At 47.4% G+C, this 22,324-nt stretch overlaps 2 protein-coding genes across 2 annotated transcripts in view; one reads left to right on the forward strand and one right to left on the reverse strand.

The window, feature by feature from the left end:
• The window catches only part of LOC139311685 (zinc finger protein 91-like), a 29,472-nt gene extending 22,002 nt beyond the window's left edge, over nt 1–7,470 (reverse strand). Inside the window, exon 1 of the mRNA XM_070936159.1 lies at nt 7,333–7,470. Within this exon, the coding sequence (XP_070792260.1) occupies nt 7,333–7,455 (123 nt within the window). The 5' untranslated portion in view covers nt 7,456–7,470. The remainder of the gene's footprint in view (nt 1–7,332) is intronic.
• An 8,786-nt stretch (nt 7,471–16,256) lies between these two features.
• LOC139311703 (zinc finger protein 2-like) lies at nt 16,257–21,930 on the forward strand. Its single transcript, XM_070936188.1, has 5 exons — nt 16,257–16,511; nt 16,791–16,905; nt 17,329–17,411; nt 19,208–19,334; nt 20,885–21,930. The coding sequence occupies exons 1-5, from the start codon at nt 16,257–16,259 to the stop codon at nt 21,928–21,930; spliced, it is 1,626 nt and encodes a 541-aa protein (XP_070792289.1).
• Nucleotides 21,931–22,324: the final 394 nt, after the last annotated feature.

Below are 22,324 nucleotides of genomic sequence, written 5' to 3' on the forward strand. Positions count from 1 at the left end.
ATAGGCCAAGGCCCAGTAGTGGGCAGTGGCCTGGGCGTTGGGGACCCCCGCGCTAGGAAATAGATGCAAAGTAATTTGAGTGTGCAAAAGAATCCTTTCCCACACTCCAAGGGAATCACACCCATTTCCATCTTTTTATTGGAAGTCACTTTGCTACAATAACACAAGTCTCTCTGCATATTCCACAAGTGACTTTCCCTGTCTGGATAGTTTGTTTGTTTGTTTTTTTTTTTATTGCAAAAGTTTTACAATTACATTTTCACCCCTTTTCCTTCCCCTTCAACCCACCCCAACCTTCCCAACCTCCCTAACCCTCCCTAACCCTCCACTCCCCCCAGACTTCCACACAGTATACTCATATCAAGTAAAAAAAAAAAACCCTTTATATAAAACTTATATAAAACTTGAACCCCTCCCTTCCCCTTATAATTTACTTTTTTATCTTCATTACATTAACATATTTCTATCTTGATATATCATTTTCAAATGAAAGCTATTTGATACTTCCTAGTTTGATATTTGTTCTGAACATATTCTATCCACTTTTTCCATTCCCATTCATAAGTCTCTTGTGAACAATCTTTTAAATATGCTGAAATCTTCGCCATCTCTGCAAAACTGGCCATCTTCAAAGTCCATTCCTCAATAGTGGGCAAAGCTTCGTTTTTCCAATATTTACCTATCAACAATCTCGCTGCTGTTATCATATACAATATCAATTTTGTTTCACCCAATGTAAAACCCTTAACTATACCCAATAAAAACAGTTGTGGAGAAAATTGAATTTTTTTCTTTAAGACATTCTGCATGACCCACCAAATTTTTATCCAAAAAGCCTTAACTTTCCTACAAGTCCACCAAACATGATAATATGTAGCATCTAAACAGTCACATCTCCAACATTTTGGCTGAACATTAGGGTACATACACGACAATTTTTTGGGGTCTAAATGCCATCTATAAAACATTTTATAGAAATTTTCCCTCAAATTCTGCAACTGTGTAAATTTTACATTCTGAACCCAAATTTTTTCCCATGTTTCCAACATCACTGGTTCTTCAAAATTTTGTGCCCACTTAATCATACAATCTTTAACTAATTCAGTTTCTGAATCCCTTTCTAACAAAACATTATAAAGACTTTTAATATGCATTGGACCTTTCTCTTTTATATGTCTAACCAATTCTTCCTCATGCAACATAATACCAGTTTTTTGGTCCTCTTTCCATCTCAATTGTAATTGATTATATTGTAACCATGTTAGATTAATCCCTTCGTCCAACAGTGTCTGCAATGTCTTCAGCTGCCATCTGCCCGCATCTGTAAAAAGAACCTCTTTGTATAAAAACCCCCCGAGTGACATTATATTTGTATTCCACAAAGTATGACCAAGATCCAGCCATAGCGGTATTTTATAATCCCTTTTGAGTCGGTGCTTCTTCCAAACTCTCATCAAAGAGTATATGGCTTTTAAATACTTTATCCACTTTGTTATCATAAAATAAGTAAGCATGCCATCCAAATTCAAGATCAAAACTTTCTATATTCAATAGTCCAGTCTTTTTCCTTCCAAACCAATCACTTGTTAGAGTCAAAGCTGCTGCATCATAATATAACTGTAGGTTTGGAAGTTTAAGACCTCCCCTTTCTGGAACATCTTGCATAATTTTCAATTTCACTCTCGGTTTTTTCTCGTTCCAGACAAACTTATTCACTCCAGTTTGCCACACTTTCAGTTGTTTGTCACTTTTAAGCACCGGAATCATTTGAAACAAAAAAAGAAATCTTGGCAAAATGTTCATCTTAACTGCTGCTATTCTTCCAAGTAGAGACAACTGCAGTTTTTTCCAAGTCTCCATATCTTTCTGCAACTCTCGCCACAACACCTCATAATTATTTTGAAACAATTTCGTGTTTGATTCTGCAACCTGAACTCCTAGATATTTTACCTTTGGTACAATCTCAAAACCTGCCCTCCTTTCAAGCTCGTGTTTACGATCTTGTGTCATATTTTTAACTATCATCTTAGTTTTTTTCTGGTTCAATCTAAAACCTGAAACTTTACCATAGTCTTGTATAATGTCCTTCATCAGGATTATTGATTCCATTGGCTGTGATAGGGTAACAACCAGATCATCTGCAAATGCCTTTATTCTGTAATCCTCTTGCCTTATCATTATACCTTTCAAGATATTAGAGTCCCGTATTGTATTTAACAAGACTTCTAGTGTTAAAATAAATAGAAGTGGGGACAGCGGACATCCCTGTCTAGTTCCTTTTTCAATTTTAAACTGTTGTCAAACTTCCATTAATAAGGAACGGGGGGATTTTTCATCAGGTTCGCCTGATTCGCCAGTTGCGTCCCTTTCTAGATCGGGACTCGTTACGCACAGTCACTCATGCCCTCGTCACCTCTCGTCTGGACTATTGTAATGCTCTCTACATGGGGCTCCCCTTGAGGTGCACCCGGAGGCTCCAACTGGCACAGAGTGCGGCCGCGCGGGTGGTTATGGGAGCGACATGGCGTTCCCATGTAACACCTCTCCTGCGCGAGCTGCACTGGCTCCCGGTGGTCTTCCGGGTGCGCTTCAAGGTTCTGGTTACCACCTTTAAAGCGCTCCATGGCTTAGGACCTGGTTATTTACGGGACCGCCTACTACCATCAACAGCCTCCCACCGACCAGTACGCTCCCACAGAGAGGGGCTCCTCCAGGTGCCGTCGGCCAAACAATGTCGGCTGTCGGTCCCTAGGGGGAGAGCCTTCTCTGTGGGGGCACCGACGATCTGGAATGAGCTCCCCCCAGAGATACGGAGGATTCCGGATCTGCGCACCTTCCGCCGCGAGCTGAAGACGCTTTTATTTCATCAAGCTGGCCTCGCCTAAATCTTCTCCCTTCTAAGTGTAAATTTTAAATTTTTAATGTATTTTAAAATATGGGTATTTTAAATTATGGGTATTAATTCAGCCAAATTTATTTAATTCATTTCATTCGATTTTAAATTTTGTATATCTATGTGTTTTATTTCATGGCTGTGCACTGCCCTGAGTCCTTCGGGAGTAGGGCAGTATAGAAATTCAATTAAATAAATAAATAAATAAATAAATAAATAAATAAATAAATAAATAAATAATAATCTGTGCCTTTTGCTCTTGATAAATTGCTGAAACCGCCTGTATAAATTGATCCCCAAAGTCCATCTTTTTTAAAGTCTTTAGTAGAAAATTCCAATCCACTCTATCAAAGGCCTTCTCTGCATCCAAGAAAACCAGCACTGCAGGGATCTGTTTATTCTTCTCAAGATATTCCAATAAATCTATTACTTGCCTTACATTGTCCTTCATGTATCTACCCTCGATAAATCCCGCTTGATCATCATGAGTCACCTTTTGGATTACTGGCATCAACCTGTTGGCTAGTACTTTTGCATAAATTTTATAATCAGTATTCAGAAGAGATATTGGTCTATAATTCCCCGGTTTTTTAGGACCTGCTTGCTCTTTTGGTATCAAAGAAATATACGCTGTTGTCCATGATGGGGGTATTTTACCCCCTTGTTGAATATTACAAAATAGATCTCTGAGTTGTTCCACCATTTCTGCTTGCAAAGTTTTATAATACACTGCAGTCAAACCATCCGTTCCAGGAGCTTTGGCTGTTTTTAATTGTTTAATTGCTACTATTATCTCCTCCTCTGTTATAGGATGATTCATTCTTTCCTTTTGTTGGTCAGTAATTTTTGTAACTCTTTTATTATCTAAGTATTTTTCTATAAGTCCATTCTGCACATCCTCTTTAGCATATAGTTTAGTGTAATAGTCCACAAAAGCTTCTTTAATTAATTTTTGTTGAAAAATTTCTTTCCCTCCAATATCAATACTATCAATAGTCCGTATACTCTGTTTTTTCCTCAATGTGTAGGCCAACCATCTGCCCGGTTTATTGGCATTACAAAATGTATTATGCTTCGCATACTGTAAGTTTGTTGCAACTTGTTCCGCCATAAGCATTTGAAATTGGTCTTTCAAAAGTTTTATAACACTACGTATTCTTTCATCTGTTGGGTTTTTAATAAGTAACTGTTCTTTATTCTTTATTTCTGCTTCCAATTCAGATCTTTTCTTTTGTCGAATCAGTCTGTGTTTAGAATTCATATAAATAAGCACCCCTCTCATATAAGCTTTGCTTGCATCCCACACAATTTCAATTGGGGTACCTTTATTCAAATTTATTTCGAAAAATTCTTTCAAATGCTTTTTAAATTCTATTATATTTTTTTCATATCTGAACAAGTTCTCATTTAATCTCCAAGAGCGTCTCTCAGTCTTGCCTATCTCAATTTCTATCCATACTGGGCTATGGTCGGTCAGGATTCTTGGAAAAATCTTTGTTCTTTTTGTCTTGACAAGTAAATCATCTGACAACAAAATAAAGTCAATCCTAGAGAAGGATCTGTGTCTGTCGGAAAAAAAAGTATAGTCCAATTCTTTCGGATTATGTATTCTCCAAATATCTTTTAGTTCCAAATCTTCTTTCATATCAAAAAAAGTCTGTGGTAATCTGATCCTAGACTTCGCCAAACTCTTTTTATCTAGTTTAGAATCAATTACTCCATTCCAGTCTCCCATAATTAAAATAGATCTATAGTCCCATTGCAGTATTTTAGTATGTAACATTTTATAGAAATGATCCTGTTGTTGATTGGGAGCATAAATTCCAATCAGAAGAATTTGGCCGTTTCCTGTAAGCAATTCAATTGCTATAAATCTACCATCTTCATCTGCTTCTATAACTTTAGCTGTTAATTTTTTATTTACATAAATAACCACACCATTCTTTTTTTGCGAAGTTGAAGATATAAAATGTGTTCCTAATTTAGAATTTATCAAATATTTTTGATCTTGAGTTGTGATATGCATTTCTTGTAAACAAATTATATCATTATTAAATTGTCTCAAATATGCAAATAATTTCTTCCTTTTCTGTGCTTCACATTCTGTGAATGTGTCAACCCATTCACATTCCAAGATAAACACTTAATCGTCATCTTTATCTTTCTGGAGCAAAGAGCAGAATAACCGAATGTCTTCCGAAATCTTCGGTCTTGCTCCCCCCATGGCTCCAGTCTCTTGTGTAGTACTCTTAGCTCCCTTTTTATCTTGTCTTTCCTGTTGTTGCTTTTCTTTAAGTTGCTTAGATTTTGCTCGGGTTATACGCTGATCCTTAACTTCAACCATCCGAACCAGGTCCAAGATTGGAGAAGATTCCAACAAAGGCTCATCCAGAAAACCTCCTTCAGCACCCTGCATTTCCTCTGGCTCCTGCTTAGACTGTTCTTGCAATTCTTGTTGAAGTTGCTTCTTATCACTCTCCTTAATCTCCAGAACTGTAGATGTACGTGGAGATGGTGTTCTTTCTTTAAAAATAGTAGTGTAAAAATGCTCCGCCTTCTCCACAGTGTTCAAACGATGTCTTTCTCCCTTGTATTTCAAAATTATGCCAGTTGGGGCATCCCACCGAAATGGTATCTGTTGATTTTGCAATTCTTTAACAAGAAAGCCAAAATCTTTTCTGGCTTTCAACATTTTAGGTGGTAGTTCTTTGTAAATTCCAATTTGTGAGCCCCCCACTTGCACAGAAGTATGAAAAGATTTTTGCAGGATATCATTTCTTATTGCTCTGTCCGTAAAATATATGACCACATCTCTAGGCAATTGTCTTTGTCTGGCCACCCAAGAATTCACTCTGTAAATTTTATCTATTTTGTAAAAAACCACATCAGGATTAATTTTTAAAATCACTGCCAGAGCCTCAGCACAGGTCTGTCTCAAATCCTGTCTGTCATCTTCTCTGATTCCTCGAAGCCTTATGGCAAATTCCATTGCCCTGAATTGCATCATAACAATTTCATTTTCAACTCTCTGCATTTTATCATCAACATCAGAAATTTTATAGTCATTGTCCTTCATCTTAACATTGACTTCTGATTTAAATTCTTCCACTTTAGAATCAACTTTGATAATAAATTCTGCAAGGCCAGACGCCACATCTGATATTTTTTTAGCCACCTTGCTATGATTCTTTCACCATATCTTTAATTTCATTAATTTCCTGCATAATTTCCTGTTGAGACTTTTGAAGTTTATCATCTATTTCCTGTTGGGATTTTTGAAATTTATCATCCAAAGCTTTAGAAATAAATTCTTTTAAATGTTCAATATCAAAATCTTTTTTCTGAGTCTGTAACTGTTGAGCAGGGGGAAGCTGCGTTTCATGTTTGTGTGTGGGGGATCCCCCCCCGCTGCCTTCCCTTCCTGCTTCTTTGAGGCCATCCTGCCACGTAAACTAGTTTTTCTGAAGAGGGAAGTCCCTTTTCCTTTCCCACCTCCACAGAGACTTCTAAAAAAGTCCCCCAGATTTAATCAAATAGGAACTGGAGTAAAGCAAAGTCAAATATTAAAAAAGAGGAATTTTTCTCTTGTTTCTCTTGTTACAAGCGAAGCAACTTTGTAGCAACTTGGTAACTTTGTAACAAAGCAAGATGACTTCACCAATCCACACTCGCTGGCTCGTTAACTCTAATGCTGAACGCCATATTTTTTCAAGTCACTTTCACTCATTCGCATTTTTTCTTAAATTGAAAAGTCAACAAAGCGCTAATACTTGCGATTCCAAGTTTCAGAGTTCAAGTGTATATCCGCTGTTTGTTAAGGTTGGTTTCTTTCGCTTTAAATGTTTACTGCAGCCGGCTTGTTCTGCAAAGGCAGAATCGTCCCACGCCGCCCGGAGTCTCAGCAGGTTGGGAGGGAGCCGCGCCTGTTTCCTCCCCAGAAACAGTTCCCTGGGGGGGTTACAGGGGCTCGACCTGTGCCCTGCTATCTCTCCTCCAACAATCCTCAGGATTTTGAAGTTTTCGAGCCGCTTCTCAATCGCGAAGCGGCTCTACAGGCGGCGGGGCTGGCGGTCCTTAAAAAGGCACCGTCGTCGCCGAAGGCTAGCAAACCGGAAGTCCTCTGGATAGTTTTATATATATTAGGGAGACTACTATTGCTAAAACGATCCTCGCATTCCCACATTTCTGGGCATTGCCCTTCTTCAGGTTGAGATTTTTCATTCACTTCTAGATAGAATCTTTTCTATAAAATAGAATTATTATCCCAAATCTTTCCGTGTCTTATAGCTTCTTCACTCAGTGGACCAATTTATGCATCTCTGGAAGTGTGGCGACCACCGAGGCGCCCTTCACTTCGGTGTGTCTTATGTGGCTCCCAAGGTGTGGGTCCGTTTATGGGAAGTGAAGTGGCCGCTCTGGCTGAAGCTCCTCCCACAGACCAGGCATTTGTAGGGCTTCTCCCCGGTGTGGATCCGCTGGTGTCGCGTGAGGTCGCTGCTCTTGCTGAAGTTCTTCCCGCAGTGCAGGCACTTGTAGGGCTTCTTCCCTGTGTGGAGAGTCATGTGAGAAGATAGCTGAGAGCTCCATCGGAAGGTCTTTCCACACTCCTGGCAGTGATAGGGCTTCTCCCCTGTGTGGATCCGCTTATGCGCAGTGAGGTGGCTGCTCTGGCTGAAGCTCCTCTCGCACTCAGGGCACTTGTAGGGTCTCTCCCCCGTGTGGATCCTCTTGTGCGAGGTCAGAGTGCTGGCATCGCTGAAGTTCTTCCCACACTCGGGGCATTTGTACGGCTTTTCTTGCGTGTGGATGACCTGGTGACGGGTAAGCGTGGCGCTGACCCGGAAGCTCTTCCCGCACTCCCTGCACTTATAGGGCTTCTCCCCGGTGTGGATCCTCCTGTGGGAAAGCAGGTAACTGCTGATGCTGAAGCTCTTCCCGCACTCCAGGCATTTGTAGCGTTTTTCTCCCGGGGGAACCCTCGGGGGCAGGGAAAGTGGGAAGATCTGGCTGAAATTAGTTCCGGGCTCTCTGCAGTCCTCAGGGTGAGTTTTGCTGTCCTGACTAAAACCAGATTTGTCCGTCCGTATCTCCCCATATCCCCGACATTTTTCCTCTTGATCGTCTTGGCTCAGGAAGCCACCGAGTTCCGGAGGGGAAGAAGGGGATGATTCCTCCCCTCGATCATTTGACTCGTTTTTTTCAAATCTTTCTGGTTTCCGTTGATTGTGAAATTTTTCTTCTTTTATGGGATGCATACTTTTTCCTAATGGCGTCGTCCCCGGATCCTGCCAAGCCAGATTCTCTTTCCCTTCACCCGCTGAAACAAAAAGTCAGAAAGTAGACACTGACCCAGACATCAGCCAAAATCCATGCCCCCCCCCACCCCCCAATGACTGGACCCTCTTTCTTCTTTACCTACCAGGGAAACTCAAGCACCCAAAAATAGTGGTCACTTGACTGCAGGGACCCCCCCCCAGCAGTTGGAACTTCAGAACCGCCTCATAAGTATCACGGTTACAACAGTCCGTTTCGTGACTGCACTGAAAACTGTAACTTATGATAAATAAGTAAATAGAACTTTGAAAAATGCTTGCTTCAGGGTTTTTACTTGGAGTTGGGTTTTTTTCTGGAACGCTGACACCTTTTTCACAATTACAACTTTCATAGCATCCCTATGGTCACGTGATCGAAATTCAGATGCATGGCAACTGGTTCATACTTACGACCGTTGCTGTGTCCCGAGGTCATGTGTATTTTGCGACCTTTTGAGAAGCAAAGTCATGGGGGAAGTCAGATTCACTTAACCGGATTACTAATTTATCAACTGCAGTGACTCACTTAACGACGGAGGCAAGAAAGGACGTAAAATGGGGCAAAACTCACATGAACCAGAAGATAGCAGCAGCAGCAGCAGAAGCGGCTGCAAACGAGGATGTTGTTCCTGGATTGTGGAAAACTCCCAGCCCAGGGCGGCCCTTACCTAGAGAGGCCAGGGTCCTCAAATTCTCCAGCATGACTTCCTGGTGGAGGGCCCTTTGGCTCGAATCCAGCAAGGCCCACTCCTCCTCTGTGAAGCCCACGGCCACTTCCTTGAGGGAAACAGGTGCCTGCCAAGGAAGGAAGGTCTTCTCTAGTCACATACAAGAAAAGCACGCAAGTTATCTATCTATCAATCAATCAGAATAAAGTTGGAAGGGACCTTGGAGGCCTTCTAGTCCAACCGCCTGCTCAAGCAGAAGAACCTATACCACTTCAGACAAATGGCTGTCCAATCTCTTCTTGAAAACCTCCCGTGATGGGGCAACCATAGCTTCTGGAGGCAAGGAGTTCCACTGGTTGATTGCTACGTCAGGAAATTTCTCCTTCCTTCTAGGTTGCTTCTCTCCTTAGTTATTTCCCACCCATTGTCCCTTGTGTTGGATGCTTATCCTATGGTTGGGTAGATAATATATAGAAAACTATGTTCTGTAACTTTAACTGCTACAAAGATGACTAATTGGCTGTGCTAAGCAGACATAAAAGAAGGCAGGAAGTTCATTCACTTCTGCTCCTGCTATTAGAAGGTTGAACTGCTGAAAGGAACTGTGTCTGTGTTACTGAAGAGAACTGGAATTGTAAGCAAACTATGTTTTTGTGTTGAACTGTGATTATTTGAAGTGGTGTTATCTTTGTTTTGAGAAGCCAAGTTTGTTTTTTCTTACTACAAGTAAAGACTGTTTATTTTTCTATCAACGTTCAGAGTCTGTGAGTATCTGTGTGTTTTGCTAAGCAACGTATCTATTCGCTGTCTGGTCCGTTGCACCACTTTGCAGAGGGAAGTTTTACCCTCAACACCTTGTCTTGCCTTCAGGTGCTTTGGAGAATAGATTGACTCCCTCTTCTTGGCTACTAGCTATTCCTGCTAGCTTGGTGTCATCTGCAAATTTGATGAGTTCTCCATCTATTCCCTTCTCTAAGTCATTGATGAAGGTATTGAAGAGTTCTGGGCCTAAGACATCAAAGGTGGGATGTTGACGATATGCAAACAAGATCCAGGCCAAGTCCTGCTTTTCCTCAGATTCAAGGAAAGCTGCTTGTCTTATGGACAAAGGCCTGAGGGGTACCTGACTAGGTGGCTCAGTGGCTAAGACACTGAGCTTATCGATCAGAAAGGTCGGCAGTTCGGCGGTTCAAATCCCTACTACAGGTCTTCTGCGTGAGCAGGGGGTTGGACTAGATGACCTCCAAAGTCCCTTCCAACTCTGTTACTGTCGCTGTTACTGTATTCATTGCAGGTTATTTCTGGGGCTGATCTTCTGCTAGAAGACCTTCCAGGTGGCTGTAACTGACTCAAATAAACCAGTCAGTCATAGTCCCAAAGGTGCTTTTTCAAGAGGCCACTGGGCTTTCTGCTTTTTCTTTGAAGATGTTTCGCTTCTCATTCAAGAAGCTTCTTCAGTTCTGACCAAAAGGTGGAGGATGGAAGGATTTATACTCCTTGCAGACTGCTGGTCATTTGCATCCTTTTAGATTTATTTATTTATTTATTTATTTATTTATTTATTTATTTATTTATTTATTTATTTATTTATTTATTTAATTTATATACCGCCCTACTCCCGAGGGACTCAGGGCGGTGAACAGCGAACGATAAAAATACATGTAATACAAACGTTAAAAAAACCAATTAAAATATACTAAACACTCTGGTCCCAGATAATTCAAGACATCCCAGTTTAAAACAAAATTAAAAGCAATATAAAGGGAAAGTTAGGCCAGGCCGGCCTGCTGAAACAGGAATGTTTTGAGGGCACGGTGGAAAGTGCGCAGATCTGGGATCCTCTGTATCTCTAGGGGGAGCTCGTTCCAGATGGTGGGTGCCCCCACAGAAAAGGCTCTCCCCCTGGGGGCCGCCAGTCGACACTGTTTGGCTGACAGCACCCTGAGAAGCCCCTCTCTATGGGAGCGTACTGGGCGGTGAGAAGCTATTGGTGGCAGAAGGCGGTCTCGTAAGTACCCCGGTCCTAAGCCATGAAGCGCTCTAAAGGTGGTAACCAAGATCTTGAAGCGCACCCGGAAGACCACCGGGAGCCAGTGCAGCTCGCGCAGGAGGGGAGCCACATGGGAGCGCCATGCTGCTCCCATAACCAGAGAGTCATTGAGGCCACCTGGAGGTTTATCTGTGTCCTCAGGGTCACCTGAGTGGTTCAAATGGGCGTGGAGCCTTCTTGGGACTGCTGGAAGGACTGTGTTGTAGACAGGAAATAATGATGTCATATCCCTCCCCCTCTGTTGAGAGAGGGCTGTTCAATTCTGACATCATGGCTTCTTTGACCCCTCTTTCAAACCAGCGGTCCTCTCTATCCAAAATGTGGACTTTGCTGTCTTCAAAAGAGCGGCCGTTGTCTTTTAAATGCAGATGGAAGTGCTGAATCTAGTCCTGATGGGCTTCTTCTCCTATGTTGTGCCATTCGTTTGTGAAGTGGCTGTTTTGTTTTCCCAATGTTCAGATCTGCACATGACCTTCCTAAAGTGAAGGTTATTCCAGAGGAGCTGCAGGGGGACAGACTCCAGGACCAGAATTCAGCCTCCAGCACACAGTAAGATCTTGAAACCACCCCATTTTGCAGGATTATTTTATTGTGGGGGCAGGGAGGGGGGATCTTTCTCCTACCTGAGTTCGAAGCTCAGCCATCATTTCTGCTCCACCGTAAAGCAGAGACGTTTGCAGGGGGACCCTCAAGGCCATCCAGTCACCTGTACCTGCAACAAAGACAACCAAAAAGTAGCCTTTTTTTTGAAAGAAAATGAAAGAAAGAAAGAAAGAAAGAAAGAAAGAAAGAAAGAAAGAAAGAAAGAAAGAAAGAAAGAGAGACACACTTACTAAATTCTGGGAAGCAGCAATGGCCACGCTTGCAGGGGAGGCCAATAACGGAATAACAGAAGGGACCTTGGAGGTCTTCTAGTCCAACCCTCTACTCAAGCAGGTGACCTTATCTACCATTCCAGACAATTGGCTGCCCAGTCTCTTTGTGAAAGCCTCCAGCAATGGAGGGGTGAAATCCAGCAGGTTCTGGAGAACCGGTAGCGGAAACTTTGAGCAGTTCAGAGAACCGGAAAATACCACCTCTGGCTGGCCCCAGAGTGGAATGGAGATTTTGCAATATCCTTCCTCCAGGAGTGGGGTGGGAATGGAGATTTTGCAATATCCTTCCCCTGCCACGCCCACCAAGCCACACCACGCCCACCAAGCCACGCCCACAGAACCGGTAGTAAAAAAAATGTGGATTTCACCACTGCCCACAACCAACATTAAGGAGAGTTTCAGAAAGCCGAAATTGAGAACAGGGGGGTCCCTTTCCTTACTTGGCCAGACCTCTGGAGTTTCGGGGGTCCTCCCTGGGAACGGCTTCGGAGACGGAGCGGAGGCCCCCCCCCTGCTCCTCCGAGTGGCTTCGATGGATGGCCCCTCCAAAGTCCCCTCCACCTGAAAGAGGGGCAAGGGTTAAGGCAGGCGGGGGGGGGGAACCACCTGCAGCTGGAGGGAGGAAGGAGACCCCTCCCATTTTTGCACTAGCATAATCCGACCCCGACCGGATTAAGGCTTTCCCGTCCCAACTCTGAAGACCCCCGTGATCGCGGTCAGTGGGATTGGGAGGTTGCAATGGGAAAGGGGGAGGGGTGGGGAGCCGCTTCTTCGACCGAGATGGGGGGGGCGCCTTTAGAGGGGACCCCCCTCCCCAATTCCCCATCGCTCACCTGCGGCTCTTCCTGCGCCTCCGCCGGGCTCCGCTCTCCGCTCTCGGCAAGGAAGGAAGGAAGGAAGGAAGGGGGGGGGGGTCGTGAGACAGGGGAGGGGGCTTCTTCCCACGCGGAGCCCCCCTCCCTCCCTCCCTCCCTCCCTCCCTCCCTCCGGGGCTCACCTGTCCCCTCCGGCGCTCCCGGCGCTCCTGGGCGCGGCTGAACAGGAATCCCTCGGCCAGGGCGACGGCTTGGGCGCTGCTCTCGGCCCGGCACTCGCGCACCCAGCGGGCCACCCGGGCGGGCAGCCGGGCCAGCAGCTGCTCCAGCAGCACCAGGTCCAGCATCTGCGCCTTGCTCCGCCTCTCCGGCTCCAGCCAAGCCCGGCACAGGCGGTGGAGGCGGCTGCACAGCTCCCGGGGGCCCCGCGCCTCCTCGCCCGACCAGCCGCGGAACCGCCGCCGCCGCCCCTCCGCAGCCTCGCCCGCCGCCCGCATCCTCGCCGCCCGCCGCCGCTGCTGCAGCCGCGCAAGGGTTAAAGGCAGCGAGCGGCGCCGCCTAGAGCGGAGAGAAAGTGTCTCGCGCAGGCGCCCTTCGGGGCCGAAGCCAAAGCGCCGCCAGGACTGAGCGCGGGCTTCCAGGAAGGGGGAAAGGCGAGAGTGGGAGGAGCCCCAACTGTGGTGGGGAGGAGCCTGTGGGAAGTGGGGGGGGCGTGCTGCCAGTTTATGGGATTCCCTTTATGGGGTGGGGGGGGAGGGGGAAGAGGCTTCTGCTTGTGCCCCTCTGAACCCACCCCAAATGTCAGTCATTTGAGGCTTTGAAAGAAATAAAGGGGGGGGGACGTCCCCTCCCACCAATCTTGGCTGGGGCAGTTACTGGGTATAAAGCACAAAGCCGAACCTCCCTCCTTCCTAGCACTGATGGTGTTACCTAGTTGGGTCATGGAAGGTCTGCCAAGAAAAGAACGAAGCTCGGAAGGGCGTCCAACCCAATCTACAGACACTCTCTTCTGTCGGAATCCATTGCCTTGTGAATGCCTGACCCAGGACTACAGATCCCATCTTCCTCAGCCCCAGGACTACAGATCCCATCTTCCTCAGCTGACCCTGAGACAAGGTCTCCTCTACCCCCCACCCAGTCTGGGACAATCAGATTCTGTGTAGTCCTGCAAAGCGGGGCTCACCCGGCGCCCCGACTAAAGGCCGAGCTCTCCCGCCTGGCCCTGCCAAGGAAGGGGGGTGGCAGCCGAGGCCACACCGGGTCTCTCCGGCTGAGGTTCATTGGGTGACCCACCCACCCCCAGTGAGCCTGGGTTACTTGCCTCCCATTGAGGATTTTGTTGGGGCGCTCAAAGGTCGCCCCAACATTAGTCCGGAATTTTGGGGTTGGAAAGCGGAGTTTGTAGCACCCGCTGCAGCTGCTGGAAAGCCTCCTGCTCCCCTCACAAACCCCCACCCCCCTCCGTTGCCACCTCCTTCGGAGCCTTCCTGACCATGACGGGAGCCCCATTGGAGAAAAGGGGGGGGAGAAGCACTGCCTTTGTAGCACCCGCTGCAGTGCTGATTTATCTATCAAATGCTTAAAACTCTCTCTCTCTCTCTCTCTTTCTCTCTCTCTCACTCACACATCACTCTATAACTGCCATATACAGGTCATCCTTGACTTATGACCACCGTTGAGCCCAAAATTTCTGTTGGTAAGTGGGACATTTGTTAAGTGGGTTTTGCCCTGTTTTACGATCCATTTAACTGAAAAAGATGTTGAGGCTCTGGAAAAAGGGCACAGAAGAGCAACTAAGACAATTAAAGGCCTGAAGACAATAGAATAGAATAGAATAGAATAGAATAGAATAGAATAGAATAGAATAGAATAGAATAGAATAGAATAGAATAATAGAACAGAATAGAATAGGATAGAATAGAATAATAGAACAGAATAGAATAGAATAGAAGAATAGAATAGAATAGAATAGAATAGAATAGAATAGAATAATAGAACAGAATAGAATAGAATAGAATAGAAGAATAGAATAGAATAGAATAGAATAGAATAGAATAGAATAGAATAATAGAACAGAATAGAATAGAATAGAATAGAAGAATAGAATAGAATAGAATAGAATAGAATAGAATAATAGAATAGAATAGAATAGAATAGAATAGAATAGAACAGAACAGAATAGAATAGAATAGAATAATAGAACAGAATAGAATAGAATAGAATAGAATAATAGAACAGAATAGAATAGAATAGAATAGAATAATAGAATAGAATAGAATAGAATAGAATAGAATAGAATAGAACAGAACAGAACAGAACAGAACAGAACAGAATAGAATAGAATAGAACAGAACAGAACAGAACAGAACAGAACAGAATAGAAGAATAGAATAGAATAGAATAGAATAGAATAGAATAGAATAGAATAGAACAGGAGCTGGAAGGGACCTTGGAGGTCTTCTAGTCCAGCCCCCTGCTCAGGCAGGAAAGCCTATACCCTTTCAGACAGGTGGCTGTCCAGTTTCTTGGTAAAAGCCTCCAGTGATGGAGCACCCACCACTTCTGGTGGCAAACTGTTCCGCTGGTCAACAGTCCTCCCTGTTGGGAAGTTTCTCCTTAATTCCAGGCTGCTTCTCTCCTGGATTAGTTTCTGTTCCTTGTTCCTTGGCCTGCCTTCAGGTGCTTTTTACAATAAGGGGGGGGGAGCCCTTTTTCTTTGGGGCAGCCCCTGAAATGCTGGGAATCCTGCCGTCCTGTGGTTCCCCCCCCCCCCCATTTCCCCAGTCCTCCTTTCCCCCAAATGCCGCTCCTCCGCTTGGGTTCTCTGCGCGGCTTAAGCGGGAGGGCGGAGAGCAGCCTCGGCCGTCCGAAAGAGCGAACTTCTCTCAGCGCTTCCCTCCGCCGCCCCTCCGGCGGGGACCCTGGCGCTCCCGCCGGCTGGATGACCGCAGGGCGGACCCCGGAGGAGGAGCCGAGCCGGGCCGGCCGGGGCGCTTCCTGCTCGGCCAGGGCTGGCGGCGGCGGCGGCAGAGGAGGGGGCGCGGGGTCTCTCGGCCGGCGGGGGAGGCGGGGAGGGTCGCCAAGAGCTCCGGCTTCCGCCCGAGACCCTCCACCCGGCCCCGTCCGGCTCCTCCGCCGCCCGGACTGTCGCTGCCGAGCCGGATCCCGCAGGACCCCCGACCCACTCGCGACCCCCCGTTCCGCCCCCCGCGGAAGGCAGAGGCCGCGGGCAAGGCGGGGGTCGCCGCGCGCCCACCCACCCACCCCCACCGCCCTCCCAGCCGAGCGGAGTGCCGGGGCGACTGCGAGGTCCCCGAGAGGGGCGCGGCAGGGAGAAGCGGGACCGTCCCGGAGCAGCTCAGCCGCCCCCTTCGCTTCTCCGGCCCCTCGGAGGGGAAGCTTTCCCCCACCCGCACCCCCGGCCAAGGGACCGCCAGCGCTCGGCTTTGGGGCCCCGCTGGGCTCCCCCATATAGTGACCCAACAAGGAAGGCAAGACCCCCGGGGGAGGGGTCTCCAATCCCCCTCCCCAAGACCCCGCTTCCCAGGTTGGACCTGATCGGGGGTCTTTGTGGGAAGAAGGGTCTGTGGGGCCAAGCGGCTGGCTGGGCAGGCGGAGGAAGGGCCCCTTGCACGGCTCTGGAATGGGGGCCCAGCGCCCCAGTGAGGAAGGGGCAGACAGGGCCCCCCAGGATGGGAGATGCTGGGAAAAGGGCCTCCGGAAAAAGAGTCCAGGAGACAAGATAATCCCCACACCCATCGTGGATCATGGTTTACAGGACCTTGGATACAAAAGGGCCCCGGGGCCCCAGGAGCTGTGCAGCCGCCTGCACGTCCGGTTCCACAGGTGGCTGCAGCCGGAGGGACGCAGCAAGGTGCAGAGGCCGGACCTGGAGCAGGTGAGACGGTGCCTGGCTTGTATCCTGATTTGGGTGAAGAAATGGCAGCCTGTGATTAGGCCTAAAGTGCAGTTAAAGAGGGGCAAAGGCTGCCCCCAGGTGAGATGGGAGGCCAGCCGTGACCTTTGACTTCCCCCCAAGTTTCTTTCCTTGAACTGCTTGTCTAAAGCCTCTTTCCTTCCTTCCTTCCTTCCTTCCTTCCTCCTCCCTCCTTTTTCTTCTTTTTTTTTTCCTTTCCTTTTTTTCATTTTTTCTTTCTCTCTTTCTTTCTTCGTTCAGGGCTCTGAGCCATTCCTGGATTCCTCCCCCTTAGAGAAGGACCCCTCCCATCCCTGCTGGAGGCCTCTCTCAATGGGCACCGAACAGGAAGATCCTTTCCTGGACCCCCCACTAGGTAAGCAAGGGTTTCTGAGCATGAATTGCTCAGAGAAGAGCCTGTGGTACAGTGGACTAAAGCACTGTTATTAACATCTGCTGCCTGCAATTACTGCAAGTTCGAATCTCTCCAAGGGTCAAGGTTGACTCAGCCTTCCATCCTTTCTAAGGTAGGTGAAATGAGGACCCGGATTGTGGGGGCAATAAGCTGACTTTGTATAAATATACAAAAGAATGAAGGCTATTGCTTAACGCATTGTAAGCCGCCCTGAGTCTCCGGAGAAGGGCGGCATATAAATTAAAGCAAAAAAAAAAAAATGGAATGAGCTGTGGGATGCCCCCTTTCCTCCTCCCCCTCAGGGTGTTTCTCTGGGGCTCTGCCTCCCTTGAGGGGCTCATCTCGCCCCACCTTTCCAAGGCCTTCCCCGTCTCCCCCTTGCAGGGAAGGCAGCCACATCCCTGGAACCGCCTGGAACGTTTCCCCATCCAGGAGAGACGGAAACAGCAGCTGCCCCTTCGGCTCAGGTGGGAGCAAAGGGCACATGGAGCCTCCTGGCATGTTTTGGGGGGCCTGGAGTATCCCCTCTTCCTTCTCTGTGAGGCTTCCGGAAAGAAATATCCCTCTTGGGTGACTTTGAGGCAGACTCAGGTTTCAACTTCTCCCTGCTTTTTCCTGGCCTGCTTTTTCAGACTCCCCAAATAGGAATTTATTGATTGATTTAAGAAGATGCACAGGGCTGCCCAGCTCACTCTCAGTGGCTCCTGGCGGCCTTGATTAATTGGATGTATTGAACGACTGAAGTAACTGAAGAAGTTAAGCAATAGGTAACGCATAAATACTGCCTCTTAAAATCAGTTTTAAAGGAGAGCTGGAATATGTTGCTTCTGATTTATTTATTTATTTGATTTATTTGTTTTAATTTTTATACCGCCCTTCTCCAGCAGGACTCAGGGCGGTGAACAGCCAGAATAAAACAGAACATACAAAATTTAAAAACAGTTTAAAAATAATTAAATATTTTTGGCCACAATTTAAAACAAGCCAATTAAAATCAATTAAATTTAACCAAAACTGTGGGATCAAGCCAGCCCAGCTAGGTGAAATAAATAAGTTTTCAGGGCCCGACGAAAAGTCCGGAGGTCTGGTATTGTACGTATCTCTGGGGGGAGGTTGTTCCAGAGGGCGGGCACCGCCACAGAGAAGGCTCTCCCCCTGGGGGTCGCCAGCTGACACTGTCTGGCCGACGGCACCCTAAGGAGGCCCTCTCTGTGCGAGCGTACTGGCCGGTGGGAGGCTATTGGTGGCAGAAGGCGGTCTCGTAAATACCCCAGCCCTAAGCCATGGAGCGCTTTAAAGCTGGTCACCAACACCTTGAAGGCACCCGGAAGACCACCGGAAGCCAATGCAGCTTGCGCAGGAGAGTTGTCACATGGGAGCACCCCGTCGCTCCCATAATCCCCCGCGCGGCCGCATTCTGGACCAGCTGGAGCCTCCGGGTGCACCCCAGGGGGAGCCCCATGATGATCCGTGACGAAAGGAAATGCCAGCCAGGCGTCTTGGGGTGACGTGTGGGGGCTTGCCCACAAACTCCAATGGCTGCCCCTCCCTGTTGTGATGTCACCTGGCTTTCACCACTACAATACAGGGCAGGGGTGGGGGCTTCTTGTCCACCTCCACCACCATTCTGGATCAAGGAGCATTTCTGGAGAGGGGAAATGCTGATGCCCAGGTTTCCTCCACAAGCCACACAGGTGAGCATGAGTGTAAACAGGTGACTGTCTCTCCCCCCTCCAACTCCAGGTGCTGTTTCTATGTGTCTCTGGAGGTTCTCGGCCATCCCAGTCATTGCTGTCTCAAAGGTACTTTTTCCAAAGGCAACTGGACTTCGTTTTTTTCCCTGAGGAAGATTTTTTTCCAGTTTTGGTCCCCACACTACAAAAAAGACAGTGAGACTCTAGAAAGAGTGCAGAGAAGAGCAACCAGGATGATGCGGGGACTGGAGACTAAAACATACGAAGAATGGTTGCAGGAACCAGGCCCGGCTAGTCTAGTGAAGAGAAGGACCAGGGGAGACAGGATAGCATCTTCCAATATTTGAGGGGCTGCCCCAGAGAGGAGGAAGGGGGTCAAGCTATTTGCCAAAGCACCAGAAGGCCAGACAAGGAACAATGGATGGAAACTGATCAAGGAGTGATTCAATCTAGAAATAAGGAGAAATTTTCTGACAGTGAGAACAATCAACCGATGTAACAGAAGTTGCCTTCAGAAGTTGTGGGAGCTTCATCAGAGACCCCCCAATGGTGGCTTCTCCCTCTTCCAGAGCCCCGTGTCCTTTGAGGAGGTGGCTGTGTATTTCACCAATGAGGAGTGGGCCCTCTTGGCTGCTGGCCAGAAAGCCCTCCACCGAGAAGTCATGCTGGAGAACTCGCGCAACGTGGCGTCCTTGGGTAAGGCCTCTTCTTTATTTGGGGGTGCCAAAATGTGGGGGGAACCTGGATTGCAAGTCTTTTTAGCGCCTCTAATCTTCCAGCTAGAAATGGAACCTCCATCTGGGGGACCCAAAATGTCTCTTCTGCCAAGAGGCTTTCTCTGTTTTGTGCCCTGTGCTTTTGTGGTTGTGGGTTCCAGAAGGCCTTGAAATCTTCCACAAGAGATGTCAGATCCAGGTTAACTCCTTCAGGCCTCCTTGGGGGGTCTCCTTATGCTGAGGGTTGAGGGTGAAGACACGACACCCTGACTCTTTCTAGGAGAAACAGTGGCCTCTGAGGAATGTCTGCTTATAGCAGGATCCAGCTGCATCCGAGATCCGCTCTTCCAAATAGGAGAATGCATTTTCCTTCATGGAAACTTCTACAAGGGCCACCGCAAGATCGCGATTCTCATCCCCCAAATGTGAAAACATTTATAGGGACTGAGGGGGGCAGAGGGTGGATTCTGGCTGTGGATGGCCCACCTCTGCTCTCCAGGGAAAAAGACATGTTTTAATGTTTTGATTCAAACTCGCCTCTAGATAAGATGGCTGGCATACAGAACGAATGAACGAATGAACGAAATGAAATGAATCCACATCAGAGGCAAGAAAAGGGCTGACAGCATAAACTGCCTGTCAGGGAATTGCGCCGCAGGGGTCCAAATGAAGTCAGAGACGCTGACGCGAATTTGTAGTTGTATATAAATAAATATATTTAACACCTATATTTGCAGCAGACAAGATAGTCAAGCACATCCCTACATCATGAGGTAAATCCTAGAACAGCAAACAGAGCACACAGAAGAAAAAGGCGGGGGAAAAGGGAAACACCCCCTTTGCACCCAGCAACCAATCATAAGGTAGATTGCCTCATGCAGGAGTCCGCACTCTCCAACCAATCAACTACAACTGTGTTTTTCTGCCCCATTATCCACTTTACTGTTCCAGCTGTTACATTAAATATCTTCCGACTTCCAAACTGAGCCCCTCTTGTTTAATGGATACAGAGAGTCCTTGACTTACAACCATTCATTTAGTGACTGTTCAGCATCACTGAAAAAAAGAGACTTATGACTATTGTTCACACAACTGTTGCAGACATCCCTGTGGTCACATGATCAAAATTTGGACGCTTGGCAACCAGCATGTATTTATGATGATTGCAGTGTCTCAGGGCCCTTTTGCAACCTTCTGACAAGCAAAGTCCGTGGGGAAGTCTGATTCACTTAACAACCGTGTTACTAACATAACAACTGAAGTGATTCACTTCACAATTGCGGCAAGAAAGGTCATAGAATGGAGCAAAACTCACTTAACAGCTATCTTGCTTAGCAACAGAAAGATTGGGTTCAGTTGTGGTCGTACGTCAAAGACAGGGGTGCTGCAGATTGAGGGAGGAATGTGGAAGCAGGGCCAGAGAAACACGTCTTTAGCAGCCGATCTGAGATCTGTTAGATTTGCCTTCTGACCAGGTTTCTCTTTCTTTCTCTTTTACTTTTAGTTTCACTTTCATTTTCTCTCTGCCAGCAGGAGATGGAGGGGAAGGCAGCAGCAACAACAGCAATGTCAGCAAGCGCGGGATGTCCCTGGTGATCCCCAGCTGTCCTGGGATGAAGGAGTCATGGAGAAGATGGGAAGGAGCCAAGGAGCCAAGGGGAAGGCCAAACGAGAAGCCAAAGGAACCGCTGGGCCTGGAGGACCCTCCTCAAAAAGCACCAGTGCAGCAAGGAAATAGCGGGAAAAGCATCCCCCACCGAGCAGAGCAGGACAGCCCTCGGCCGGGTCGGACAGAGAAGAAGCAACACCAGTGCCCGGAATGCGGGAAGAGTTTCAGTCAGAGCTCGCACCTGGCATCCCACCAGAGCATCCACACAGGCGAGCGACCGCACCAGTGCCGGGAGTGCGGGAAGAGCTTCCATCAGCTAGCCTACCTTGCCTCGCACCAGAGGATCCACACGGGGGAGAAGCCCTTCCACTGCCCTGAGTGCGGGAAGCACTTCAACCGAAGCACCAACCTAACCTGCCACCGGAGGAAGCACACGGGCGAGAAGCCCTTCCGCTGCCCAGTCTGCAGTAAGAGCTTCTGCGACAAGTTGGGCTTCAACCTCCACCAGCTGATCCACTCCAAGGACAAGCCCCATAAGTGTCCAACCTGCGGCAAGACCTTCATCCGCCGCTCGCAGCTGACCTCCCATGAGGGGATCCACACGGGCGAGAGGCCCTTCCGCTGTCCCGAGTGCGGGAAGAGCTTCCACCGCAGCTCCAACCTCACCTCCCACCGGAGGATCCATGCAGGGGAGAAACCCCACGGCTGCCCCGAGTGCGGGAAGAATTTTAACGACAAGCAGCACCTCCTGCGGCATCAGAGGAGGCACACGGCGGAGAAGCCCTTCTCTTGCGCCGAGTGCAGCAAGACCTTCAGCCAGAAGAGGAACCTGGTGAGACACCAAAAGCTCCATAGTGGACCAACATCGCCTCTGTCCTTGCAGTGGACAAAGAGGTTCCATAAAGAGCAGCAGTCAAAGAGGCATCTGGCCACTCGCGGGGAGGAACGAGGACCCTTCATGTCCTAGAGTGTCGAGGTTGCATCCGACGGAGACTCAGTCCTGCTTCCCTGCCGAGAATTCCCACTTGGAGATAAGTATGTCATAATTTCTCAGATCGAGTGACTACATATTATAGCTCTGTTGGTCTTCGATACAACAACTTCTCCTTTTTGTTTGTTTGTTTGTTTGTTTGTTTTATTTGATTTGTATACCGCCCTACTCCTGAAGGACTCAGGGCGATGAACAGCCAAGCAATAAGATACATAAATACAAAAATTTAAAAAACCAGTTAAAATCGAATTAAATCATTTTTTGGCCCAGACAAATTAAAACACCCCAATAATTTAAGAACAGATTTAAAATTTATGTATTAAAAGAGGGAGGAGATTAGGCCAAGCCTGCTTGATGGAATAAAAGAGTC

The sequence above is a fragment of the Pituophis catenifer genome, unplaced genomic scaffold, assembly GCF_029215685.1.
Source record: "Pituophis catenifer annectens isolate HBS135680 unplaced genomic scaffold, rPitCat1.0.hap2 SCAF_2, whole genome shotgun sequence".
Classification (NCBI taxonomy): domain Eukaryota; kingdom Metazoa; phylum Chordata; class Lepidosauria; order Squamata; family Colubridae; genus Pituophis; species Pituophis catenifer.

Excerpts from the sequence above, each read along its gene's own strand:
- LOC139311703 (XM_070936188.1), top strand. The coding sequence starts at position 16,257 with ATGGGGGCCCAGCGCCCCAGTGAGGAAGGGGCAGACAGGGCCCCCCAG. Across the intron at positions 16,906-17,328 it reads TTTCCTGGACCCCCCACTAG|GGAAGGCAGCCACATCCCTG; the intron begins GTAAGCAAGGGT and ends TCCCCCTTGCAG. Across the intron at positions 17,412-19,207 it reads CAGCTGCCCCTTCGGCTCAG|AGCCCCGTGTCCTTTGAGGA; the intron begins GTGGGAGCAAAG and ends TCCCTCTTCCAG.